Here is a 25,085-nt window from a genome sequence, read left to right on the forward strand (position 1 = left end):
ATCATTTATTATATAGCCTTATGGTAAATTTTACCCTGGACTTACCAAAGCTTTTGTACTTTATGTGATTTATGTTGAAGTAATTTTATTTGCAATGTGGCAAATATACATGTCTGCTGTCCCGGTTCCAGCGACAACAAAAAGAAATCCATCCTTCTGTAGACGAATGGTCTCTTTCACACATGTTTGGACTATGAAGACATGCATGTAGCAAGCTGATACAATACTAGAAGGTCACTGAAGGGTATAACTTCCATACAAGGGCTGTATTAACACGATATACAGTACTGTTTATATCCACTCTATTTTCTTTAATTTTTTTTCCCCCGCTCTTTGCATGTGGAAATGCTGAGACGATAGTGCTCCAGCTAGTTCTTTCAAAATCTGTTTCTTAGGTGGGCTTTTCCCCATGCATTCACTTGAATTACTTCTAAGAGAGCAATTTTTTTATGTACTTGTAAGCAGCAGGAAGATCTGGTTACTCCGTGGGAGAGTACCATCAACTTTTTTTGTGTAAGCTGATCTGGCTGAAGCACTTTACTCAGTTTATTTTCTTATGACCTTATGTGACCTCAGAGATGAAGTCAATTAGCAGTTCATCAATGCATAAATAAGTAAAAAGCAATATCAGATTTTCAGATGAGACTTTGAAATGGATTGCTGGGATCCAGTATTTTTATGTTTCAAATAATTGTGCACCTTCTATTTGTACCCTATTTGTATGACTTCTAAAGTAATTGGCAATTCAACCAAACAATACCAAGTTATTCAATTAAAAAATTAAGACCTTTTAACCCAATCACATATGCTGCTTTTTAGGCAAACAGATTTTGCTTGTACAATAAAGATATGTTGTGCTGAACAGGTACTATAGGCCACTTTACATATAACATTAGGAAGGCTAATAACGTTCTTGAGAAAATGTTTGGTTAACTAACTGTTCATTTGCATTAATATCAGATCTCCCATTGGAGTTCTACATTGCTCATCATTATCCAAGTGGTACAGATCAAAGGCACAAGACCACTCAAATACACTTCTCCTAATTTTATGAATAAAAAGTACTGTAAAAAATAATCTTGATTTTTTTTTTTTTTTTTCCCTTTTTGGTTGAGGTCCCTAAAAGTCCAAGCACTCAGGTTCTTGAGAACTGATGTTTACTGCTCAGCATACTGAATTTTTCATTATGCAAGTTTTATAATGACTATATGAGACAGTTTTGCATTCGGGATTATTTATTTTTTCCTGAGAACCCGAGGGGAATTCCTAGTTCACGGATTTTCCCATTTGGTATTATAACGGACATAGTAGTTTCTTCCTCTGCACACGTAATTCCCAGAAGTTGTTTCATTAATCTTTCACAGAATTGCTATTCAGTAGGATGTAAAAAGACTGGGAGATGGCAATTAAAAACCAGCATATTAAAAATGTTTGGGTGCATGGATCTTGTGAATGAAACCAAGGGAATATGTAAATCCTTCCAATCGTGAAGTTTCCCGATGCTTAAATAACTCGGCATGACTAACTGCTTTCTGTTCTCAGCCCATATGCTCTCTTCTCGGCTTCTCCGGGGTGAAGCGTTTGGAGAGGAGGTTTGCACTCCCCCATGTCTGAGTCATGTGAGGAGATGGACTGAGTTTCAGGCGCGTAACCCTGGCACATCTCTCCCGAGGCACCGCCGCTCAGGGGGCGCAGCTTAGGTTCAAATACTGCCTGTCACTTGAGTTGCTGCGCAGTTGTCCACAGCTGAATTACTGGTAGGTTTGGATGGGGACAGGAGGTTATTCCAGCTTGTTTTCCCAGTGAGCCCAGCAGGTCGGTAGCGTGCGGGTGTGAGGGGTGGAAGGTGAGGCCGCACATGCCCCCCTCCCCAGCTCCCTGAGGGGGGGCTGGGGCCGCTGCCGGCTCGGGCAGCCGTGACTGTGGGCCCCGAGGATGTGGTCCTCGGCGATGGCGGGTGGCAGCTGGCCAGCACCCCTTCCCCTCGGGGGGTGCCAAGTACCCGGGCGAGGTGCTGAGCATGGTCGCATCTCCACGTGCTGGTGACAGGCGGTGGGGGAGCTGCCTGACGCCACGGCTCGGTGGCCTGTCCGTGTGGTGGTTCTGCATCCCGGGTCTCTTCCAGAAGTTGAGGTTTCCCTGGGGTTTTCTGTCTGTTTGAGAGCAGTGGGGAAAAGCTGTGCTGGATGTTTGGAAAAGCTCCGGATCGATAAGTTTAAGGGAAAACAGCCCTTTGGGGAGCTCGGCTGATCCAGCGTGAGGCTGTACCGTGTTAGCAGGCAAATGAGCCGCACGCTTTTAAAAACAAACATCCAGATGCGCTAAGCATAGTTTTACAAGTAGTTCATCAAACTTGGAACGCTTTCACAGTGTTCTCAAAGAATTCTTCTTGAACTTTTCCCCATGTCAAATATTGACTTTTCCTTTGTACTTTCCATGGGATAAACTATTTTTGATGGGCTTCAGTGTAAGCGTAGCCTGAGCTGCTTCCCTGGGTTAAATGCGAAGGGTGTTTAGGGAAGAGTTTGTTCTGAGTGTGAGCAGAATTTTCAAAAGCTCCATTTGGCTTGGACTTGTAATCCTGTATAAAGGGGTTTTTGTCAGGTCTGTAGTAGTTAGTGTATTGTATGTGCATAGGCAATTATGGAAATGGTCTAAGAATTTATTGCCATTTCAATTTTATGTTAGCTTTCAAGCTTTTTTGCAGGTGTTAGAGTGCAAGTATGGGACGATGGATTTTTTTTTTCTGTCCTGTATGATATAATGGCTATTTAATTTCTCAGATAAGAAATCTGGAATTGGAGGTAAACCACTCTGTTGAACTCTTGTAGTCTTAGATTACATCTTAATTATGATTCATCTCCTTAACTTTACAGCTATTAAACACCTTTATTTTAGAAGTAATACAATTAATCTGATGAGTTAGGTTTGCCAAGTGCATTTTTAATTGAGTTTGAATTTAAAACCAATCACGGGTGATGACTGTCAGTCCCTGCTCCAGGCAATATCACCACTTAGATAATGTTTCTCATCTCCCAAGCAACATGCCAGAGTGATACAGTTTGGAAGAAGCAGCTCTCTTTTTGGTGACTGACTCTTCTGTAATGTTTTCCTTAAAGCTGACTCCCCTCAGGCAGGTGTTTGGTGACTCTGTCCAGTGTCCCTGTTCTCTGCCGCTTCTCCGCATGTACGGGGGCCCTGGGTTGGATTTGGCACTCGAGGTGCGTGGAAGCTTGTGCCTCGGTTTTCAGGAAGCAGAGGGGTTGGTGATTAAGCTTTTTTACATATATTTGAGCACGTACTTTAGTCAGCTGCCTGCTTTTATTTTTCGCAGGCAGTTGCTTGTGATTTGCATACATATTGTGCTAAATACTACTTATTGCTACATGCAGAAATGCTGCAGGATAGTTAAGAAAATAGCGTTCTAGTATTACTGCCGCTGATGTTTTCATAATGGGAGTTGCTAGCTGACTTTGAGATAGGCAAGGTAAGGTATATCTGAGGGGCAAAAATTTAAAAATGCAATGCATATTGTTGAGTTGTAAACGTGACTTTTATTTGCTACCTAGGCTTTGAGATGAGAAACTAAACTTGGTCATGCTTGCATAAGATATTACTGTAGTCATGTCCTTCTGATTTTCCTGGAATAGAAGCCTCATTAAACTCTATGAAATAATAAGAAAAATCTTTCAAAGCAATCCTTCTGTTCCTCCTCATGTCACCCATATCAAAGCGCAAACATTTCTTGTCCCTTTTTCCCCCCCCTCCCTCTTTTCTATACTCTCTCTTCCTCAGTCTCTGACTGATGTCTCTGCTTTCTCCTTTGAAGATTCATTCAGAGCCTATGTCAGCCTGGACCTGCAATCTCTTGAGTTTAAAGCTGCATTTCTGGCACAGTAACATAAAATAGCTATACTAGTTTTCTGTAGAGAAAAAGAACATCCATCCTGTATCTTGCTTTTTGCCCCACTCTGATTTTGCTCATGTTTTCAAGTGTTTCTTCACGATAAACTTGCCATGCCCCATGTCAGATACTCATCTCCTCCCATACCATAATGATATTCTTCTTACCAAGTCCAAAATACCTTTCAGGAAATTTGGCACTCAAATAGAAACAGTGCTTATGTCTGGCAAGATCTGACAGTTGAGTAGGGTTCTTGGTACGCTTCTGGCACTCTATCTATCCAACAGAATACGTAAAATCGTGATGAAGGATGTAATGAGACAATAATGAAAAAACAACGTAGTTCGGTTAAATGAAAACTCAGCTACTCTGCTGGATTATTTTTCTGCACTTGGACAAGGCGTAAGGGAAACTCATTCACGGTTGCTTTCAATTAAAGTTCAGAATCTCACATTTAGACACAAATCCTACTAATAAAGTATTTGGAAACAATTGGCCTCAGACCTGCAGAACAATGTATCTTTTTGGACTTGTAAAACAGGACTTTTAGGATTGTTTTACAGTTTGTCTTTGCAGCCAGACTAGCTTGACTTGTTCCTGAAAGCATTTTTGGCCTCCTGTCACAAACTGAATTGACATCATTTCCTGCATAAATAGAGTAGGAATCAAAACCTCTGATTAGGAAGCCAAGGCAATTTGGGGAGGGGATGGGGGTGGGGGAAAGCAACAAACAAACCAAACAAAAAAACAACACCCCCCCCACCCCCCCAAAAAAAACCCAAACTCAAAAAAAAAAACCAACCCAAACCACCAAAACAAACAAACAAACAAAAAAAACCACCAACCAAACCAAAACCAAAAAAAACCCAACAGCTACCAAACAAATGCATCTTTAAGTCACGAGACCTTGCTTTTGGCATGCTATGGTACTTTTTCAAAGCTTCTGAATGGCTGCACATTAAAGAAGGGTTTGAGCTGTCCAGTTTTTTAGACTTCCTTTACTCACCTGAACTGCTGACTTTGTCTGTCCTTCTTGCATAATAACTACTTTTTGATTGCTTAAAAGTACAGAAGCTTGTCCGTCAGATTTGTTGTGTTTAGTCTTACCTAATTCTGTATGTCTTGTATTGTTTTACCTTGTAGGGTCCACCTTGAAACGACTATGTCTAGGCAAAGATCACAGTAGTAGTAACTATCCCATTTTTGTTTCTCAGTATTTCCTTCATGGCATGGGTTGTTTTTTTGCTCTTTTTTTTATTAGTTTTTTTTACTAAAAGCTAGTTTAATAAATAGAGCTGATGCACTTGTACTGATATGAAATTAGACTGTATAAATTGTGATACCTGCATAATAATGCATGTGCTGTGATGTCTTGGGAACCACGCATGCTGCAAGACAGTTGTGGTATTCTGTGTGTGTGAGACTGTGCACGCATGCGGCCAGAAAACTGGGTTCAGTGTTTGTCTTCCTGAAATACATACCTTTATATGACTGCAGTTCTCTGCTGGAGGAATTTATAGCTTAAAACAATCTCATTCCTGTTGAGCTGCATGAAATATTAAACACTAATTGAAGAGCTTTCCTGTCAAAATACTTACTTTTTTCACCCGTCCCTTTCCCCCAAGCAAAGGAAAAGGAAATGAGCAGTGTTCACTTTGAAGTTATGTTGCAGGTTGAATGCATGATCATTTAAAGGTTATTAACGTATTTTATATAACCATAGGACTAATTAGTTTACGCGGTTTCATTGGCTGGTAACTGATTAACAGAAAAAAGAAGACTGAATGTTCATGTTTGCTTATATAATAATTTTACTACAGTTCTATGAACTTTTTGCTTGGAGAGATGGTCTTGATTTCAAATCTTTAGCTATATCAAATACGTTAGCTGGAAAGTTACTTTACATTTTCTGCTTAGGTCAAATTCAGGCACCTTCAGTTGCTGTTCCTTGCAGATTTTGCTGTGTCAGACTTGTAGTTACCAACACAAAAGGGAACAGATTATTTTTTTTCCCCCTAGCTCTTCTAGAAAGAAGCGAACACTTAAAATTAAGTCTGTTAATGTTCTTCCTGCCTGCTTTTATCTATACCAGAAGTTCCGTATCCTTCTCTCTGTCTCAAACTCACATACCCAGTATGTCCTCCTCTCTCCTCTTTCTTCTGTATGTTCATGGTCCTGATGGGATTTTTTCCCCAAAAAAATACACAGATGGCAGAGTAAATGGTCCTAACATCCTCGAGAGAGAGATTGTGAGTTCTCCCGGAGCCGTTGAGGTGTAGTAGCCAACCCTACTTGCAACCTCTATGACAATTACGTTTTTCCAGGAGGACAGTAAACTTATGCAAGTAAAATAAATCGTAAATTAATTTTTTTTCATTTGTGTAGTTTTAGTGAATAATACGTCCTGCCTCCCACTCTCTCGTGGTAGTCTCCTCTGGAGAGACTTTGTAAGCCTTAGGATGCCCGTGTTACTGGGACTGCACTCGTTTCTTCTCTCAGAGTCATTAATTTCCCTTTGGAGAGAAGTTGTGGGCACAACAGCTCGTGGCTGAGGTAACATAACGCGATAGAAAATACGAATGCATTGAACTTGGACCATTTCTTTAAGCAAAGGTGTTCTGTAGAAAGGTGGGGGTGGGGTTAAAAGTCTGAAAAGCCACCATTTGAATTGCAGTAGATGAAAAATTGTTTGAGCGTCAAAGTGGCGAAGCAGAGATGCCATCATCAACTTTCTTTGTGTGTGATTTTCCAGGATCCTCGACTAACAGTCTGGTAACGTGCCCTGAGCCCCTCCCGCAATCAACCCTGCAGGTTCAGGCCAACAACAGTAACAACAAGAAAGGGACCTTCACAGATGATCTTCACAAACTGGTTGACCAGTGGACAAGCAAAACTGTCGGAGCTGCACAGACAAAACCTTCTTTAAACCAACTGAAGCAGAACCAAAAAAGGCAAGACATGGAGCCAAAGGCTAATCCCATGCAAACACAGAATGAGACATGTGGAGTAAGTGGCACTCCTTGAAGGACGTACCTTTTGCTATGTGTCTGAAAGCCTTTGCAGGACTCAGATGTGGAGGAGGACATAGACTAAAATTACTTCAGATAAATGCTTCCTATAAATGTCCATCTCTCTTCATTAAGTACTAAACCAGATATTATTTTTTTAATTGTCTTTTGGAATAATCTTGAGGGATATATGGGCTGCAATATATATAAAAAAACCCATATTTTTAAAGTGCAAACTGCTTATCAACAGCAATATACAGCAATACTCATACTGTTAACCATACATTGCTCAACTTAAGTTTTAACTATTACTGAAACTTTCTTCTTTTAGATATTTAATAGTAATCTTCCTTAGGCAGAAGGCAGTAGCTGGGCTGGTGGCTTGGTGGTAGTGAGCCTTTGCTTTGGTGGCGATGGAGGGCGTCCTGCACCGAGACAGGGGACGGCTGGGTGTGTTTCTGGCCCTTGCTTGCTGTACTGGGCGTCTCTGAGGCGCTCTGCCTCGTGAAAATGCTGTCTTTAGAAATGCTGTGAGAGTAAACTACAACAAAATGGCAATTGGAAGTGCCCCCATTCATCCCCTCCTATTTTCAGTAGCAGGAAAAAAAATGTTGTGATGTGCATTTGTGCCTGCACTCAGTGCTTGTTTTCATGGCCAAGCGATGATGCAGAGGCAGGCACAACAATGAATGAAGATGTATTCAGAATCCCAGTTTACCAGTCTGTCCTGCCCTGGTCTGGGTTTCCAGACCTGTTTTTCACAGTTGGATGATTCTTTGACTAATAGTTTTTGCTGGATTAATGTTTTTGGATGACCAGCAATTGAGCCAAAGTAGAGGAAAATAAATTAATTTTAAAAGCAAAGAAATTGTGAAAATAAAACCAGTGAGGGACTGCTTTGTAATACCTTAAAAACAAGACAGCTGGATCTGGATGGTAGACCCTTTTGGGCATGTAGAACGAGAGAAAACTTTTATGCAGCAGTAGTATCTCTGTAGTTATTTGTGAGGTGAGACGTGTCAAAGCAGGAACCGCACTAATGTGTCTGCTTTGGTACCTGCTTGGGTTTGAAGTGAGTAGGATCACTGACTTCACAAGAAAAAACATTTGTGCAAATTTATTAAGCAATTTTATGACAATTTTTAGTTGTCATAAATGAACAAAAAACCAGAGTAAATAATCCTTCTGCGTAGTGATGCTTTAACCAGTGTAAACCTGTTCTGGAGTAACAGCAACATCTACTTAAGACCCTAATAGTTCTTGTAAGTCAAAGGAGGTGCTGGTAAACACAAAGTGACGATTTTGAAAAAGTGATGGTGAAGGCACAGATTTTGTTCTGTTAAGTCACTTCTTACTCTTTTGATGTGCGTTTTGCAGCTTGATGTCTTTCCCTCAAGACTGGTGCGATGGGGATGTTTTGCCCACTTGTAACGCTGAAAGAGAGCGGTTATGTTGCTTATTTAAATCACCCGTCAACATTAATTTGGGGTTCATTTTACCGTCTGCAGTCTTGGCGTCTCTGTTTCAAAGCCTGTGGAGAAGGCAGAGTGTTACTGTGGGAGGAACAGGCACGTTTCTGTCTCAATACGCTGATCTTGGAGGGTTTATTTCTTTCTAGAACGTGACAGTTGTCCCAGGGAGTTAACAAGGCTGATTGAAGTCTTTTAGAAGTAGTCTACCAAGAGCACAGAGAGGCTGGGATTCCCTGTTCTTCATTTCACATCCTTCCTTGTTGCCTGCTGTTGGAGACCTTGCGAGCCCCATGTCTGCTTGCGCTCGGTGGTTTTGTGCATAAAGTCCTTGCAGGGCAGTGTGGGCTGCAGAAGAGATGCAAGGGTAGATGGTAAATATTCCTAGTGTGGTTATTGTTGGGGTATTTTGGCCACAAAGGCGGCACCTCATGCCACAGATGATAGAAAACGAGGCAGGGGATATGATTTAAAACACTTTTACAAGGATTGTTTTGGGAGTCGAGCATCGTTCCGCTGTTTGTATTTTTTTTTAAATTCACCCTAAAGGGGAAACTGGAGTTCAAGGAGGAGAAGGCTTTGTGATGCTGGGAGAAAAACAGCCAGAAGGATATTGTGTGAAGGGGTCCTTAGTCTGGACACCAGCCAAGCGACCCATACAGCAGTGCTTGGAGTGATGAGTTACATGGGGAAATACTATACCTCCGCTGAGTCACCGTGGAGTCCAGCTTTGAAAATGGTATTGAAAAGACAAGAACTCAGGAAATCGCATTAAGGATGGGAAAAATAGCTTTCTAATAGGGAGTATATAAAGCTTGGGCTGTACTTCTTCAGTCCATCTGTTAACACCATCTTTTTGTCGTCTTTTTGATCAAATACAAAAATGCATTTGCGAAAAAAGAATAAGGAGCATTAAACAGATTTCCAGCCTGTCAGAGAAAGTTATAATAATGTTTTATGTTGGAAATAAAAGCTAGATAAATTGGAAACATGGTGAATTCTTATGCTTTTTTTTTTTTTTTTTTTTTTTTGACAGGAACAAATGAGCAGGAAACTGTTAGGGCAGGTTGTCTCCCACCTTCAGACTGGGGGTTTGGGAGAAGCTGCTGTTGGTCCCGTGCGGTGATGGGAGGCGAGGAGCAGGAAGGAGGCTCTATTTGTACCTTCAGTTCTAAGTCGAAGTTGTCTCTGGAGGTTGTTGGGCAGCAAGTTGTCTCGTGGAAGGGTTTTTTAAACAGGGCTAGGAGTGAGTTGGCCCCTGGTGCTCTGTTGGTTATAGGTCCCCTGGGATTAGCACCACACAGAGCTCTTGTATGTGACACAGAAGCCACGTAGGCGAGGAGCATCCTCCTGGGGTGGAAATGTAGAATGTCTGATATACAAGGTATGACAAAGAAGGCGTCTAAACCAAATGGCCCTTTCTACCCTGTGTTTGGGGGTTTGTTTGGTCTCTAGGCTGAAGGAAAACTGCAACAACCCCTTAGTGATTAAGGGTAAAGTTTATTTTTTAATTCATTATTTTCTCTTACTGTTCACCCACTGTTGTTAACGTGCAGGCTAGTTGTGTGGCCCTCTTCAAGTCTTCTCTTTCACCCTGGGAACAGAGGACTAACTCCCCCAAGTTGTCGTTTTTCCTGAGATGCTTCTACCACCATCGGCAAGTTTCGCTGTGTGAAAACAATAGATTATTGGTATCTTTGTTGTTGTAACTAAGTGAAAGCTACTCTTTAAGGTTGGAAATCAGCTCAGAAGAGGAAATTGGTGGTGTGTTTAATAAGAGTTGTGGGTTTGATTTTCATTCTCTTTCTCATCAGAAGTGTAGAAAGCAATGAAATAGTTGGCATGCAAAGGAAGACTTTAAATTCTGCTGTGTTTCGGTGGAAGTTGTCTGTCAGTTTGGCTGCACATCCTGCTTGATATGTATTAAAGTTTGTGGGGGAACCTTCAGGCATCCAGTTATGTCACAGAGCACTGAAATATTCCTTTTCAAATGTTTTATTTAAACATGAAAATACACGTAGATTCTTATCATGAGTGATTTAAAATGTAATAGGAGATATTAGAAAGAACTGAAGTCAAACTACTTGGTAACAGTTATTTCTCTCATGCTCATCTGTGTTGAAGACATGATGAAATAATCCTTTTTTTTTTACAGGTAATTGTGGTTACTGCCAGTCAAGGAATACGCTTAGAAACATGAGCTGCCTTGTATGTAGAGAGTACTGAATATTGTGTAGTTAAAGGTGCTACTTGAAGATGCCTGGGAATAAAGGGCTTACCAAAAATGTTTTCTATTTTTGATACAGTTACGTAGCTCCATGGGTTTAAAAAAAAAAACAAACTAAACAAAAACAAAAAAACTCCAACAAACTACTACTCAAAAAAGAGCTGTAAACATGTTCTCAGTCCATAATAAGGCTGTTTCTGTGAACATGCAGCTCTGTGTCAGTTGGTGACGTGTGCTGGGGCTGAGACACCATCAGTAATAGCTGCACATCTGTTTGCATTTAATACATCTTGATTTTAATGAGCTGGCTGCCTGGGAAGCAGGCTTTCTGGAGATAGCCGCAGATGGGAAAATGGAGTGGAAGGACTATTAACACCTTTCACTGTGTCTTCTGTCTCTATTGGGTTGGAAGAATAACAGAAAATAGGATGAATCTGTGTTCGAAGCTATTCAGCACTGCCTTCTTGGTCCGAATAGCAGAATAGCTTTCCAGAAAAGTGGAAGAGCACAAACGTAAATCTTCAGTAGCACCTAATAACTGTGAGTTTTCAGCAAAAAGGAAGAAGATGGAAAAAAAAAAAACCCAAAAGTTTTAGCCTCCTTGCCCTGCTCATGTTGGCAGCAAGCTCTAACCCTGTCCTGTGATTCAGTTCTGTTTCAGTGGTAGTTGGACTATACAGAAGTAGCGCTAGTAAGACAGCCATCAAAATGTAGCTGGAAGAAAAATCTAAATTCTGCATTTTCAGAATGGGTTGTGATAGTTATGGTCAGCTTTCACAGCAGAATTACCCGGCTTCATCTGTTCTAATGTAAAAGCATAAATATTTATGGTGTTTGTAAGTCAAACAAAACTCTTAGCTATATACTTTCACAGCTCACAGTATATATACATATAGCTGAAGTGGCGCTTTAGAGCTTGTTCAGTAAAGTGTGAGAACAAGGTAGAGAATTTTAAAAAAAAAGTCTAAAGAACAGTTTGTTTTTTTCTGAACTGCCATAGCTTTTGTCCAGTGGGGTTTGTTTAATTTTTACCCATGTCTTTGCGTATGCATTGCTCTTGTTTTCTAAATGAGTGTGTGTGGGTGTCAGGGGGAGCGGGGGTCAGTGGTGGCCAGGGAAGGGCTGGCAGCAGAAGGCAGGTGTTTGGGGAGGCAGGAGCAAGAGGTGGCTTTTACCCAGCAGGGATTTGTACCAGCCCTCGGAGCTGAGGTTTATTAGTGCAGGGAGGCTTTGGCAAGTGTAGGAGAGGCAGCAGCACGAGCAGAGGTGTGAAGGCTGCAGGCAGAGATGCTGCCATAGGTGTTTGTGCAGTAAGTATATTGCTTCTATAGAGGAAGCTAAATGAGATGCAGAGGGAAAGAGGAAGGGGGGAATTTCACTTCCTTCTTATATAATATTAGGATACATTTTAGGATGTTGACTCTGTCTCCCCTCCAAAAAGAAAAAAGTTCCCTATTAAATATCTCTAGCAGACAGACTTGTTCACACGGTGATGACAGACCTAAATTTTGCAGTATGTTTGTAAAATTAATTGTTTGAGACTGTGTCTACCTCATCAGCCTGCTCAAGGCCCAGGCAGCTGACATTACTGGGCTCTAGACAGGCAGCAGAACAAACAGAAGTAAATTAGTATTGTAATATTAAAAGTGAAGTAATGCCATCCATAGGTGGCTAAGTCGCATAATCAATCTCATTCCTCATTACTGTTGTTGCATCGTCTAAAGCTGAGTCGGGAGGGGAAGAGGCCACTTCAGCTTTACACTGCTGCGGGAGGATTAGAGTATTTTAAAACCCAGCTGCTTGTCCTGTATGACTGCAGGCTGTGGCTATAAAGATCTTTGGTTTTTCTGTGGTCTCTAAACATTAGTTGCTTGAGCTTGATGCAGGAGTCTGGCATTGTACCACTTGTTTTCAATTCCTGAGCTAACTTCAGTATGAAAGAAACGATGTGTACCCATGTCTTCAAGCTGTGGGTAGAATGCCGAAGCCCAGAAGATGCACTGGAAGCTGAAGCCGTGTCACCACTAGGACACAGTGTGCTGTACTTGATGTACATTTTGGAATTGGCGGCTTGTGCCAGAACTGGCACTTTTTGAACAAACTTGCAAAAATGACAAGGCAGTAGCTGAGGAGAGAGGTCACCTGGGCAAGCAGGGAGCTATGGATAAAAAATGTGTCCTTTTGGCACAGAACTGGCCAGCTCATGAGTGACAGGAGAACTTAGGGGCTGACAGCTTCATTTGTGAGCTTCAGCCCCTCGGCATCCATAGGGTTTGTGCTCAGGGGTGAAAGACCCTTACCACTGACAAGGCACGCGGCTGTGCCGGGCATCTCAGGGGCTTCCTTGGGTTACCTCTGTTAAAATACCAGCCTGATTGAAATGCTGAGCTAGTTCAGTGTACAGCTGTGACCTTGACCCCAGTGTAGGTACACACCTTGTTTATCCCTGCGTGAATGTCCATCTGCTTCTCTTTGAATTGATCAGCAAAGTTAACTTGGAGCCTCATGGCTTTCCTACAGCGAGAAATCCATAGCTCCTTGTGCTGTTTTGAGGACCATTCTGCTGCATTTTGATTTTGATGTTTCAGTCGGCATCTACATGCAGGAAGAAACAGATTGTTTTGGCCTCCACTGGTGTTGAGTCACCATAGCTGCTTACAAGATGACAGTTAGAAAATGGCTTTGACCAAGAGACTTCTGTCCAGGGGAAGAGGTGAGAGCTAGATGTCTTGTTGCCTCTTTAAGGATGTGTTTTGCTCCCTCGAGGCATGTGACGAAGGTAGAGGAAGCAACCTTAAATCATTATCGTGCATTTTCACGATATTAACAGGTTTTAGCAAGTATGTGTAATGTCTGGTTTTGGAGCATGATGCAGTTTTGTTCCTGTCTGCACATACGTAGCCTCAAATACAGCTGCTGCTTACTGAGTAGTTTAGCTGAGGATGAAAAAGTGAAGTAGCACGTATCAGGTCAAGGTAGATTTCTCAGTATTTTAGAAGAACTGAAAACAAGCTTTTTCAGGTTAAAATTTCTGAATAGGACCACTTGCTAAATGTCACCTTCTGTTTTCAGTGCTACTGTGTCTGTTGCCTGTATAAGGCATGACCTGTTCTGGTTAGGCATGTTTACAGGCATCCATTGTCATCCACTCACAGTTGTCTAGTTTTGGGGAAACCATCATTTTGAGGACGTTGAAACATGTGTCTAATAATTCCTTAAGTCTTCAGGTTTTAACCGTCCTTAGTTCCTCTGTTTGTTGTTCTTCGTGATTTGCTGTTAATTTTGGTGAATTTCTATACATTAATAATGTTAAATTAATTTTACCGAAACAGGTATTTCTCTTAGTTCGGTGGTCGCCATTAGATTCAGGTTTCAGATTAGAACTGGAGACAGTGAAAATTTGCTTTGGAATACAGGGTAATGACCCAAAGCAGTAAACCTCAGAGCGACATTGCCATTTTTTTTTCTAGAGCAGAAGAGACACTAAAATCAGAAACAGAGGTGTTTCACACCATCTTATACATACTTTTTTTTCTGCTGAAATTTCACCTTCATACCAATTTTATCAATTTAATGTGAAATACCAAATTAACAGGAGATGCCTGGACTTAAATACTACGCTTTTTTTTATGTGCCGTGAATAGATGCTGGTATGGTGGGAACATGGCAGGGAGTTACAAATTCTGTGAATTTAAAAATGTAATGAAACGCTGTGGGTGCCATCGGCAGAGAGAGCGGGCAGCATTCGGGTAACTGTTGTTTCCATGGCACTGTGCATGATGGAGCATATAACTTGGGAAGCTCCTCCATCCTCCTGTTTAGGAAGGAGAGCTCTTTCTCTGCCCCTTACATACAAAACCAGAATAACTGAAGTGGATGTTAATAGAATTTTTAGCAAAATATCTGGAATTGGTTCTGGCAGCCCCTGAGGCAGGAGCAGCTCCTGCGGTGTCCTTGCTGGTTTAGCTCGCCGGATCTCAGCCACCACCAGTGCTGGGTATTGAACTGCTGTGGCAAATCTCTTTCTGTTCTTTGCTACCCTTGCTGCAGTGAGGCTGGATGAAACAACTTTTTACAGAAATATGTGCTAGAATTTTTTAAACCTGTTCTGATGATGGCTCTAAGTATCTGAATTCTGGGTTAATTCTGCATTTGTTTTAATTTATTTACTTCTATGCACAAGGGCAAGCGTAAAAGGTGCTCGAGTTTCTTTGGACATTCAAGGGTTTTTTGTGGGTTTTTTTTGTGGTGTTCAGTTCTCACTTGTTTAGTGATGTTTCCTGCCTCCTTAAATAGTAAGGTTGTATTCAGACACCTTTCCTCTCCCTCCCCATGACAATCTTTGCTATTCATTTCCGATTTTTTTCTCTTTAAAAAAAAAAAAAACAACCCAACACCAAACCCACCCACCCTTCCCCCTCCAAAAAAGTGGGGGGAAAAACCCAAAACAAAACAACAAGCCCCCCCAGCCCAAGCTCTGAGGATGCTGTACCCTGGCAGCTCACTTGCAGGTGCCCCCCCGGCGTGGGCAGGGATGCTGCCGGTGGCAGGGGCCAGGATGCTTCTCTTTGAATGAGTGCCAGGCACTGCCACCATCCTGGCACGGACATGCGTGCCTCGGTGTAATGGTGCTGCCTGTGGCAGGTGGGGAGAGAGGAGCTCGCTAGCGATGCTTTTTGTATCTTTCTTTTTGTAGGTTAATTCGGTAAGAACGGGACTGGGGAAAAAGTGCGTTGTTCCAGTGTCTTGCCCCATGCCCGCAGCATTAGCTCCCGGAGCTTCACCGTCCCTGCCAGTGCCTATGCCAGGGCCTGCCCTCTCTGGCACAGTGACACCCTATGTGATGCCTCTTTGCCAGTACGGAGGAGTTTTCCCCGCACCCGTTTACGGGCTGCAGTGGTCGGGGCCGGTGGCACCGCCCAGCATCGTTGGAGGTCCGAGCATTGCCCGGTTCTCGCCCCTGGGCAGAACCTGCTTGCAGATGTACCCAGTGCGGCTGCAGCGACCCGCAGCTGAGCCGCCCGGCCCGCACCTGCGGATGACGTAGCGCAGTGGCCTCGCCGTAGGTAACGGCGGTTTCGGCATTGTCACGTGGAGTGTTTGACCTGTAGATGCCATACGTGTTGGACAAGGCGGGGGTCTGGGTCGGGCCCGCTAGCGTACACAGCCATACACTGCATCCAGCAATCACTGTGAAATGGTTTCACAAAAGATAGTTTGTCTGTTATGGCAATATTTGCTTATATTTCATTGCTGAAGACACTTTATTCTGTGTTCTGATGTTTTACACTTGCGATCCTTAAAGTCAATGTACTTGAATTGATGACTAGAAAATTGTACTAACCCCTGCAGGAGTACAGTGCCTTGAATTTCAGCTTTTCAGTTCCAGCTGGAAAGAGATGTAAAATTGTTTGAAAGGTGTATTTTATTTACAATCTGCTTGTGAGTTGAAGTTCTTTTTATTTGCAAAGATATTGAAGGTTTACAGTCAACATTCTTCATCAGTTTCATTCTGCTGTAAATGCTTTTATTTTAATTCAGGGGTTTAATTTTCTGTTCTGAAGCTTTTAAAAAAAAAAAAAGTAATTGTGAGGTGAGGTTTGTTTGACATGCTGATCAAAAATGTGTTTGTGTTTGTACAATGAGCAGTGAAATACACATTTTAAAATAGGAGCATTTACAGAGTAACCCAAGTAAGTTGTATATAAGGACAGGTAATAGCTTTGGGCAGTGCAATTCATTCTCTTCCCCAGTCTTTGGTAAAGTTCGTGTAGACAGCAACTTATTTTTTGAACAGGCAGGCAAGTACTGTTTTCGTCTGGATACGTGGTGAAACAAAGTACGTTTTTGTTCCCCTACTGGGCTTTTGTAATTTACTTACATTACAAATTCATGCATGTTTCGTAAGTGAAGAAATCTAACTGAAACCTTGATTGTAGGAGAACACGTCTCCAGGTTACTGTGAGAACATTGTAAGTACAGCACTTGCGTGTATCCGGGCTTTGGTTTGGCCACCAAGGTTAAGAATGGTGTTTTGCCACTGACATGCTAGCAGTATTTGTGCTAAAATGGAATAAAAATGTGAAGCTGTTCTTTTTCCTATCTGATACTTCAGTTTTGGAGTCTCACCATCGTTTGAAAATATTTTTTTTAATTTTTTTTATTAATTTTTTTTTTAGTTTTAATTAAGTTTGTGCTCTAGGTGGCATGGACACCTCTCCTGTTTGAAAGTTGCTTTTTGCCCGTTTTACTGTGCATAGAGTCTCCACCTGCACCTCTTGGTCTAAAGGCACAAGATAACCACTAAAACAGATTTGGTGATGGTAAGTCTCCCCTCGAAAGCGCTAAGGGAGAGTGTTACAGGCACAGGTCATGAGCCACGCGGTCACGTCTGAAGGCACGTTGCTCTGGATTTCTACTGCGATGACATTTTATACCGTCTTCTGAAGGGCAGAGATGTCTTGTGCTGCCAACCTGTGAATTGTATAGTTCTATTGTACTTAGAGCATTATATCTGTCTAAATTATTTTGTTTGTACCCTTTGAATATATTATTCCATCAATTCAGTTAGAATTGAATTTTATAGAGAATTATGCAGAGTCTTCTGCCTGGGCAAAATACTGTAGTAAGAGATTTCTGTTCTCTGTAACATGTATCTTTAATTTGTTTGGGTTTTTTAGATTCATGTCTGTATGCTTCATGAGCAAACATGGAAAATATGTTCTCACACCAGTTTTCCTTCGGCTTGCACTGAATCTTACAGTTTATGTTGCTGTTGCCTGTTGTATAGTCCATCCCTTGTATACTGACAAAGTCAGTGGCACTAAAAAACCCTGAGAAATTGTATAGATTAAAAAGAAGAAAAATAAACATTTTGTGTTTGAAAATTGTGTGAAAAACACAGTGTTTTTCTAAAACGTAGAATTGTGTCAATTCCCAGCTGTTCCGAGTAACTCTGCATTTGTTTTCCAGACTCTTATCCCTTGACTTGTGTAGAAGGAGCAGATGTGGTGCCTCCACTGTTTGTCGTGTTCTGCCCATAACTGACACGTCCCACCTTCTGGCAGCTGTAGAAGTGCAGGAGTGCTCTAGAAGTCATGTAGTGCCACCTCGCAGTTTACGTTGCTTGAAATCCCCTGCCCGCTACAATATTGCTGGTGTTCCGCTGCTGCAAAGCAGACCAGGCTGGAACATTAAATGGGTTCCTTTAAGCAGATGGGGTCTGCGGTATCACTGGTGGTACACATGAGGATGCTGGAGTTTGGTAGGTGGTGAAAGAGGCATGTGGACTCTCTCTCCTATGCTGGCAATTGCTAGGGAACCCCTTTGAACTCGATCCCGGCATCATTTAAATGCGAGGAAACGAAGTTACGAAGTTCAGCCCCAGTGCAAGCACCCTCTTGGCGGTCACAGTCACTGGTGTAGACTGCAGGAGAAATTAGGAGCGGACGTGCAGGAAGGGATTTGATACTCCTGCTTCTGTCTTCTGTGCATCTGACCCGTGCGGCTTTGCTGTCTGTGCTGTGTGTGTTTGAAAGCCTGTGACCTGTGCTGCAGCTCGGGGGGAGCTGCTGCCAGACCGGTGTTGCACTGCGTGCCCGGCAGAGCCGGCGACGGGCAGCCCGGCTGAGCCCAGCTTCCATGCAGCTCCCAGGCTTCTAGTGGGTCTGTTCCAAACTATTGCATCTGGCACTGGCGCCCAATAATGGCTCAGAGATTACTGTTTGCATTTCGAGTATTCATGCTTTTGGTTTTCTGATAGCTGTCTTGGCTGCAATTCTTCTGACTTAACTGCAAGCTATTGTTTTGTTGCCCCCCATCATGTCAAAGGGTGCTTTGACCCTCCGTGACAATTATGGAAATGACATGAGATGAAATAAACGGGACAACTTGAACAAAGGAGCGAGAGGGACCTGAGCAGTCGATGCTACACCATCGAGGTGGGGGGTCTGTACTCAAACAGACATTCACCTACAGATCCCAGAACTGAACTGATTTTATTCCTGACTCTGAGTATTGCTTTGATGTGCAGCAAACGGGGGTCAAGCCTGCTGGGCAGAATTCCTCGCCTTGCTGGTAGCAGGTCTGCAGCCCTGTCCTGCAGCTCTGCCATCTCCCGACGTTCCCAGCGCAGCCCTGCAAGGATGCGTGTGAAGGCAGCTCAGATCCTTAGCTTGAAATACGAGGTTTCAACGAGGGAGCTCGCAGGTCCCATGGGTTTTGATCTTATGGAAGTTGTAGAAACTTAATAGAAATATTGAGAGGATGTTTTAAACTGTCAAGTCACACATGCAGTAGTTGGAAAATGCCAGATTAATTTTGCCCGTATGCCGTTGATGTGGCTCTCCGATGGCCGTACATCATGATGGAGTATGTAAATGCATAACGGCGCCCTGTCCCCCCGCCGGCGTGCTGGGGACGGGGAAGAGCTGCTGCTGGTGGCGCAGCCACTGCCAATACCAGGCTGCAAAGGGGCTCAGAGGTGGCAGGGACAGACACGTGAGCAGTTCAAGGTTCTTCTGTAAACCCTGATTCAACCTCCCTGACGCAGATTTTATTCAAAGGAACAATGTAAAATTGGCCCTTGCAGTTTCTGTGTGTGTTTGCCTCTGGTGTTCATTCCACAACTTTAAAGGGGAGATGCTACTTTACTATTACTTTACGCTTATCTCCAGAGTTCTTTTTTGCTCTTTACAGTACAACTTCTTTACCGTTCAGTATTTGCTGTTGGCTAGTATCAAGGACAAGATGAGGGATTGAATGGGCCAAGTGTGGCAGTCTGTTTGCTCCTACATAAGTATTCCTGTTTGGGAATGGGGTGCTCTCGTGCTACGTGGCAGTATTTCTGAAATGAACTTCGTAATCAAGTTGCAGGTTTTACCATTTGGTATTTGTGGAAGGAAATCACTAATACTTTTGAATTAGTCATTAGTTTAACTTGACTTTGTCAATGGTTGAATAGTTGTTCTTTCCCATCAAGCTGCTTTTTTTGTGTGTGTGTGCGTGTGGTTCCAGCACTCTATTTTCAATTCTGAGAACATTCCAGGTTTTTCCAGGCAAGCCCCATGGACTTAGTGCTTGGTGCGTCTGTGTCAGTATTGTTCAGTTAGCACCTGGTTGAGTAGGAAAAACATCCGTTGTCCTACATTCTTTGGAAGTTTTCTTTGGGGAGGTGTAGTCAGAATTTTTCCTTCTGAAATGATGTGACCTCAGCACTGCTTTCCCTGTTGTCGTCTCCCTAATTAAGCAAAGGGTTTGTGTCTTTTTGAGTAAGACTGATATCTCGGGTGTTAGCCAGTATGGCAAAAACCTCCCTGGTTTTCTGCCTTGCTGCCGACGAGCCCCCACCTGAGTTTTCAACAGATGCTGTTGAAAGTGTTGGCTTGGAGGCAGAGAGCACACGTTAAATAGTTCGTGACTGTTGTTTAATACCTTGGTAACATTTCCTTGCACTCTCTGGTTCCTTGTTTCCCCTTCTCAGCCCCCAGTTTCTGGTGATTTCATGGAGGATGGTTGTGCTGGAGAGGTGTGTGGTTGCTGAAGATGAGCAAGGTGTCCTTGCAGAGTTTATGAGCAGGGAGTTCGCGTGCTCTTTGCTGCCACAGATGGATGAATATCTTGCTATGGGAGTGAATGTATAAAACAGCAAAACCATAATCACATGTAATGTCTTGCTATGGTTATTTGATTGTATATCGATTGCATCCTTGAGGAGCATTTCGTTGGTCTGTGGTGGTGGCCGGTGGCTGGCTGGCACTTTGGCGGGCTGAGCTTCAGTGGAGTGCTTGGGCAAGCTGCCTGGCACGCTGAGCCTTGTGGTGGTTCTCCTGAAGAAACCCAGTAAATACAATTATTGTTCTGTTCATGTAATACTAAAATGAACTGTTGATCAGATGGGAATTGGGTTGGTTTATACATGTCGGTGACTTTTGACTGGGACAATACTTGCTCTTTCAGGTAGATCTGTTTGTGGAGCCGTTCCTGCAGATGCAGCGGGAAGGTGATGTTCCAGCCCTGACCATGACGGTTCTTTTATTAATGCAGATAAGCTCCAGAAATGCAACATAATAAAATGGATTTTAGGAGCTGTCAGGTTACAGATTCTGCATTATGAAAGAATTTGTTGCTCAGAGCGATTTGGATGTGCTGTGATGCTGATGTTAGCTGTGCTGGTAAATAGATTTCTTATAACTGATTCATTTGAAAGTCAAGGTTATACCAGGAGGCAGCGACTTTTGTAAATTATATGGTCCTTTCTGCTCTTTTTTGAGTGGTAGTTGTAGTGTACCATGAGGGTTGTTGATATAAACACTTGGAATTATATTTGACTATAAAACTTCTCCCCTGAAATAACTTTCACATGAAGTTTAGAGGCTGTGTAATTCCAGCCCTCAGTCTCACACACACAGCCTCAGGAAGCTTTAGGTTTTGCTTAGTAACAGTGGAGAAGCTATGCATAGGAGATGACCTACGATTTTGATAAAGTAGCTGTTATAATGGTGAAATTCTTGTGACAACTTCTTGGTTTTTCAAAGTCTGGCAAGCAGGGGAAGCTTGCGTTAATTTCTTTTGATGTAGTGCCACTGGATGGGTTTACGGTGCTTGTTTAGCCTGTGCACATTTAGCAAGGCAGAAGGAGAGGTTAGGATATTTATTTTTTTTTCCCTAGGAAAGGGGAAGATCCCCATACTTTGCTGTTCATTATTGGGGTAACCAGCTGCCAGTCCTTCACAAATAGGTGTCCTTTAGGTCTGACATAAGCATTCACTCATGTGTTGTTTTTTTAATTACTTTGCAAGAAAGGTAAAAACTTCCTCAGCATCCAATTTTTGTTTATCAGGCTAGACGGACTATACCGAGTGTCTTTCTCCCCATTGGTGAGCAGCTACAAGACCTGCCATCGCTGCCTTTTTTCCCATAGTTCTCCCCAGCACTGAGAAAATTTTCAATGTGACTCGAGTTCACTGATCTCGTCAGTGCTGTTGGCTGTTTTTGAAACTTCCAACTGACTTCAGGAGGTCGTTGTCCTTGGGACGTGGCCTGAGCATCTGAGGGGGTTTGTATTGAAGAGCCAGGCACCTGGAGAGCTTGCTCTGGTGTTGGCTTTATGGCTGACCTGCAGCGTAACCCTGGGTCAGGCCCACTGCAGGCTTAAGGGTTTTTCCCTGTTACCTGGAGATAGTGAATTTTGTCTTGGTATCCTGGATGAGCTTCTGTGCCAAATGCTGGTTATCAATAGCAAGCTGATGTTGGGAATGGTGGTGGATCTGCAGAACTGATGTTGATTGGAAGCTTGGGCAGGAATTACAATCAAGACAGGATTTTACTTCCTTTAAAAGCAGGCAGAGCAAGAAACGTGAGAGGGAGAAAATTGGGACCGCATTTGATAAAAGAAAAGCCTAAACCACAGGGACCCGCCTGGAGCTATGCCAGACACAGTATCTGCTTGCACAGTGTGCTTTGCCCTGCTGTCCCTCGCCTTCCCTGCTGTTCTAAAAGCCTCGCTGCATTTTTTTATGGAAGTATTTAGCACACTGTCCGCGATGTAAAACTCCTATATGCTTGCAGATCCAGTAACAGTATGCATGTTTCTGTGCGTAGAGTGAAAAGTGCACGTCACCGTGAGCATGTCACCAGTGGAGCCGATGCATACTGGCGGGGCACATGGTGGCTCCCTGTGTTGCTACTGCTTCATCCTTGTGCTGTGCTGTGCTCTCAGCTCCCTCGTTGCATTTTATTCTGTTCCTGTCATTTCAAGCCCTTGGCATCCCTGTACCCTTTCACGTCTGGCCAGCAGTCTTGTCTCGCGGTCTGCGAAGGGTGCTGGAGCCTGATGACTCCCATCCCTGCCTGGTGTTCTGCTGGTATGGGCATGGCGTCCCTGCTTCCTATAAAGAGTCCCATAAACTGAGACAAGCACTGGGCGTCTTTGCTGCCTCCCAGGAGACCAGCTTTTCCCCTGCGGGAACTGGGGCTCCAGTCTGAGTGACTCCACAAGGTGCTTAAGGTTTTGCCACCAACATAAACACGCCACAGGTGACATGTTTAACAGAGGATTTTGGTTTCTGTTTCCCTGCGGTACCCAAAATACACACAGTGGCTGGCACACTCTGGCAGAAGCATCTTCTGTGCACTGTGGGCCCACGATCTGTGGCCCGTTGGGTTTTGTTTGGGTTTTCGTGTATGTGAAATCCATATATGGATTTTTTTTTTTTAGATTCTGAAAATGAGATCGTCAGCGACTGACGCGTGGCCCCCTCAGCTACGGTGCCAAGCGCGAGGCCCTGCCACGGCTAAGGAGGAGGAAGAGGAAGATGGGAAGTGATTTATCATGTGTGAGAAATTCTGTGCTGTTCTGGTCCATTCAACGCAATTTTGTAACTTCTTTCTAATCATTTTTTTATTTATAGTTGGAAATACAAAAATGTTATGCAAAAAAAAATAAAGGAGAATTATTTTGGGGGAAAAGGATTTTGTTCCAAATTGTTCCCTTCTGTTGTGAGCCAGGTTCCCGTGAGCAGCGGCTGGAGAAGAGGGAGGAGGAGGAGGAGGAGGAGGCACTCCTTCAAATACTTTTTGTTTTACACAATTAATTGTAATTCAAGTAATTTTCAAAAAGATGATCTAGGCCCATGTGTTCAAATTCTAGTACAAAGAAGATAAGTTACAATTCCATTTAAATTTCTCACAGTTCTTTTTGTAAAGATTATACTCTATTTTAAATCCGTTTAAATCGAGTAAAGAAACCTACAGAGACTTCACTGGAGAGTAAGTTTGTACTTGTCACTTCCCTTTTTACCTCTTTCTTTTTCTTATAGACCGGCCGCATTTTCTTGCCAGAGTTAAATACAGTTCTCGAGTCACTTCTGATTTTAAATGTAAGACTAAAATCCTTCTACAGATGAGTCGGTAATTGGAGCAATTTTTAAAACACTTTAAAGTGCCTTCAACAAGCTAAAATTATGTAGTGGGAGATTTCTTTTTCTTGATTCACTGACGATGGGTTTGAACTGTCTCCTGGGTTGAGGTGATGTGCAGAGTAGTTTGTAGCAATAATCTCATGAGTAATCGTTTATTATAAAGGACTACTCAACTTTTTTTTTTTTTTAGAAAGATGGGGTTTAGCACTGTTCCTAAGGAGTGGGAAAGAGTGCTGCTCTTGCTGTTATGTTACGTTTGGGCCCCAAACTCTTCCAACCCTCTGCTGCTGTGCTACGTGCCCAAGGACCTTGGTTGCTTCCCCCTTAGTTGCAGACCACGACATTCTGACCTTTTCACTCTTTTTTTTTTGATACTGCAGAAATAAGAATTTCTATTTGCCCATAAACCTTTCAGTACCATCCTTTCTCGCAGCTGGAGCCTGGCGTATTGTTTTGTTGTTACCTGCCATGTCTGTCTCTTCCAAATCTCAGTTCTAAATAATAAATCTTATTTTGATGCCATTGTTCCCTATTTCCTTTCCACCTCGGCTTCTCTTGCCCATCAGCAAGGGTGATGAGAGCACAGTGGATTTAGATCTATTGCTGAAGTTCAGGAGCCCTGAAGCAAAGAACCTTTCAAACACTGTAAATTCAGAGTTTTGAAGCTGCAGAGCCAAAATACATGTATTTGTGTTAACTTTGTGCTTCTCTGGGGTGACTCCTGTCCTGTTCCCATCTGCAGAAGTGGGACTGCATGAAAGCAGGGGCTAGGTAAGTGGTAAAAGCTGTTGCTAAATTGTTGCTTGCCTTGGGTTTTTCTGCTCGTAGGAGGGACCGGATCTGTCTGCCTTAACGTGTAGGAGATGTGGGGTCCAACCAAGTGCTACACCTTTCATTTTCTTTTTTGGTTGCTGTCATCTCTGCCTTGGCTACGAGTGCACCTCCCTCCCCCGCCAGTCCTGCATGGTGCTGGGTACCGGGGACGAGGGTGTCATGTCCCTGATGTGCTTCTCCAGGGATGAGTCACTATTCCAGTGATCATGGCAACAAAACACTGTGCCCTCACCTGAGATTTTTATTCCCTAAAAGTTTAGAAGGCTGCTTTCTCCAGGGAAATGCCCCACTGGGTCTCCTGGGGTCTGGGTCACCTTCAGCATGGGCAGCCTTCATCAGTTTTTCTGATGCCTGACCCTCTTTGCTCCTCTTGCAGACCCTTGGCCACCTCCATGGCCCCAGCTCTGGCTGCAGGAAGCCAGTGGGCCTCCATCTCCAGATAAGTATTTTGAAAATAATTTGTTAATGTTCAGATTAAATATAAGGATTAGTATCAGGATTAAAGATCAGGAATGGAAATTGTGACAACCTTGGATGGTGGTCGTTCCTCACCTCTGCCAAGCTTCTGCAAAAGACTGCTCCGTTTTCAGGTGTAGCCCACGTTTTTACTGCTGGCACTGTGGTTTGAAATAAAAGCCCTAAGAGGTGCTGAGGGTCCTTGAGCTCCTCCGGTATGAGCCACTGAATGGGATCCTCTGCAGACAGGAGCTGGGCTTTGGTGCT

At 43.1% G+C, this 25,085-nt stretch overlaps 1 protein-coding gene across 1 annotated transcript in view; it reads left to right on the forward strand.

Moving 5' to 3' along the window:
• WNK2 (WNK lysine deficient protein kinase 2) overlaps positions 1-23,077 on the forward strand; it is a 112,478-nt gene extending 89,401 nt beyond the window's left edge. Inside the window, 3 exon segments of the mRNA XM_055806359.1 lie at positions 5,048-5,092; positions 6,657-6,910; positions 22,826-23,077. Of these exon segments, the coding sequence (XP_055662334.1) occupies positions 5,048-5,092; positions 6,657-6,910; positions 22,826-22,933 (407 nt within the window). The 3' untranslated portion in view covers positions 22,934-23,077.
• The last annotated feature ends 2,008 nt before the right edge of the window (positions 23,078-25,085 follow it).

Source organism: Falco peregrinus, chromosome 5, assembly GCF_023634155.1.
Source record: "Falco peregrinus isolate bFalPer1 chromosome 5, bFalPer1.pri, whole genome shotgun sequence".
NCBI classification, from domain to species: Eukaryota; Metazoa; Chordata; class Aves; order Falconiformes; family Falconidae; genus Falco; species Falco peregrinus.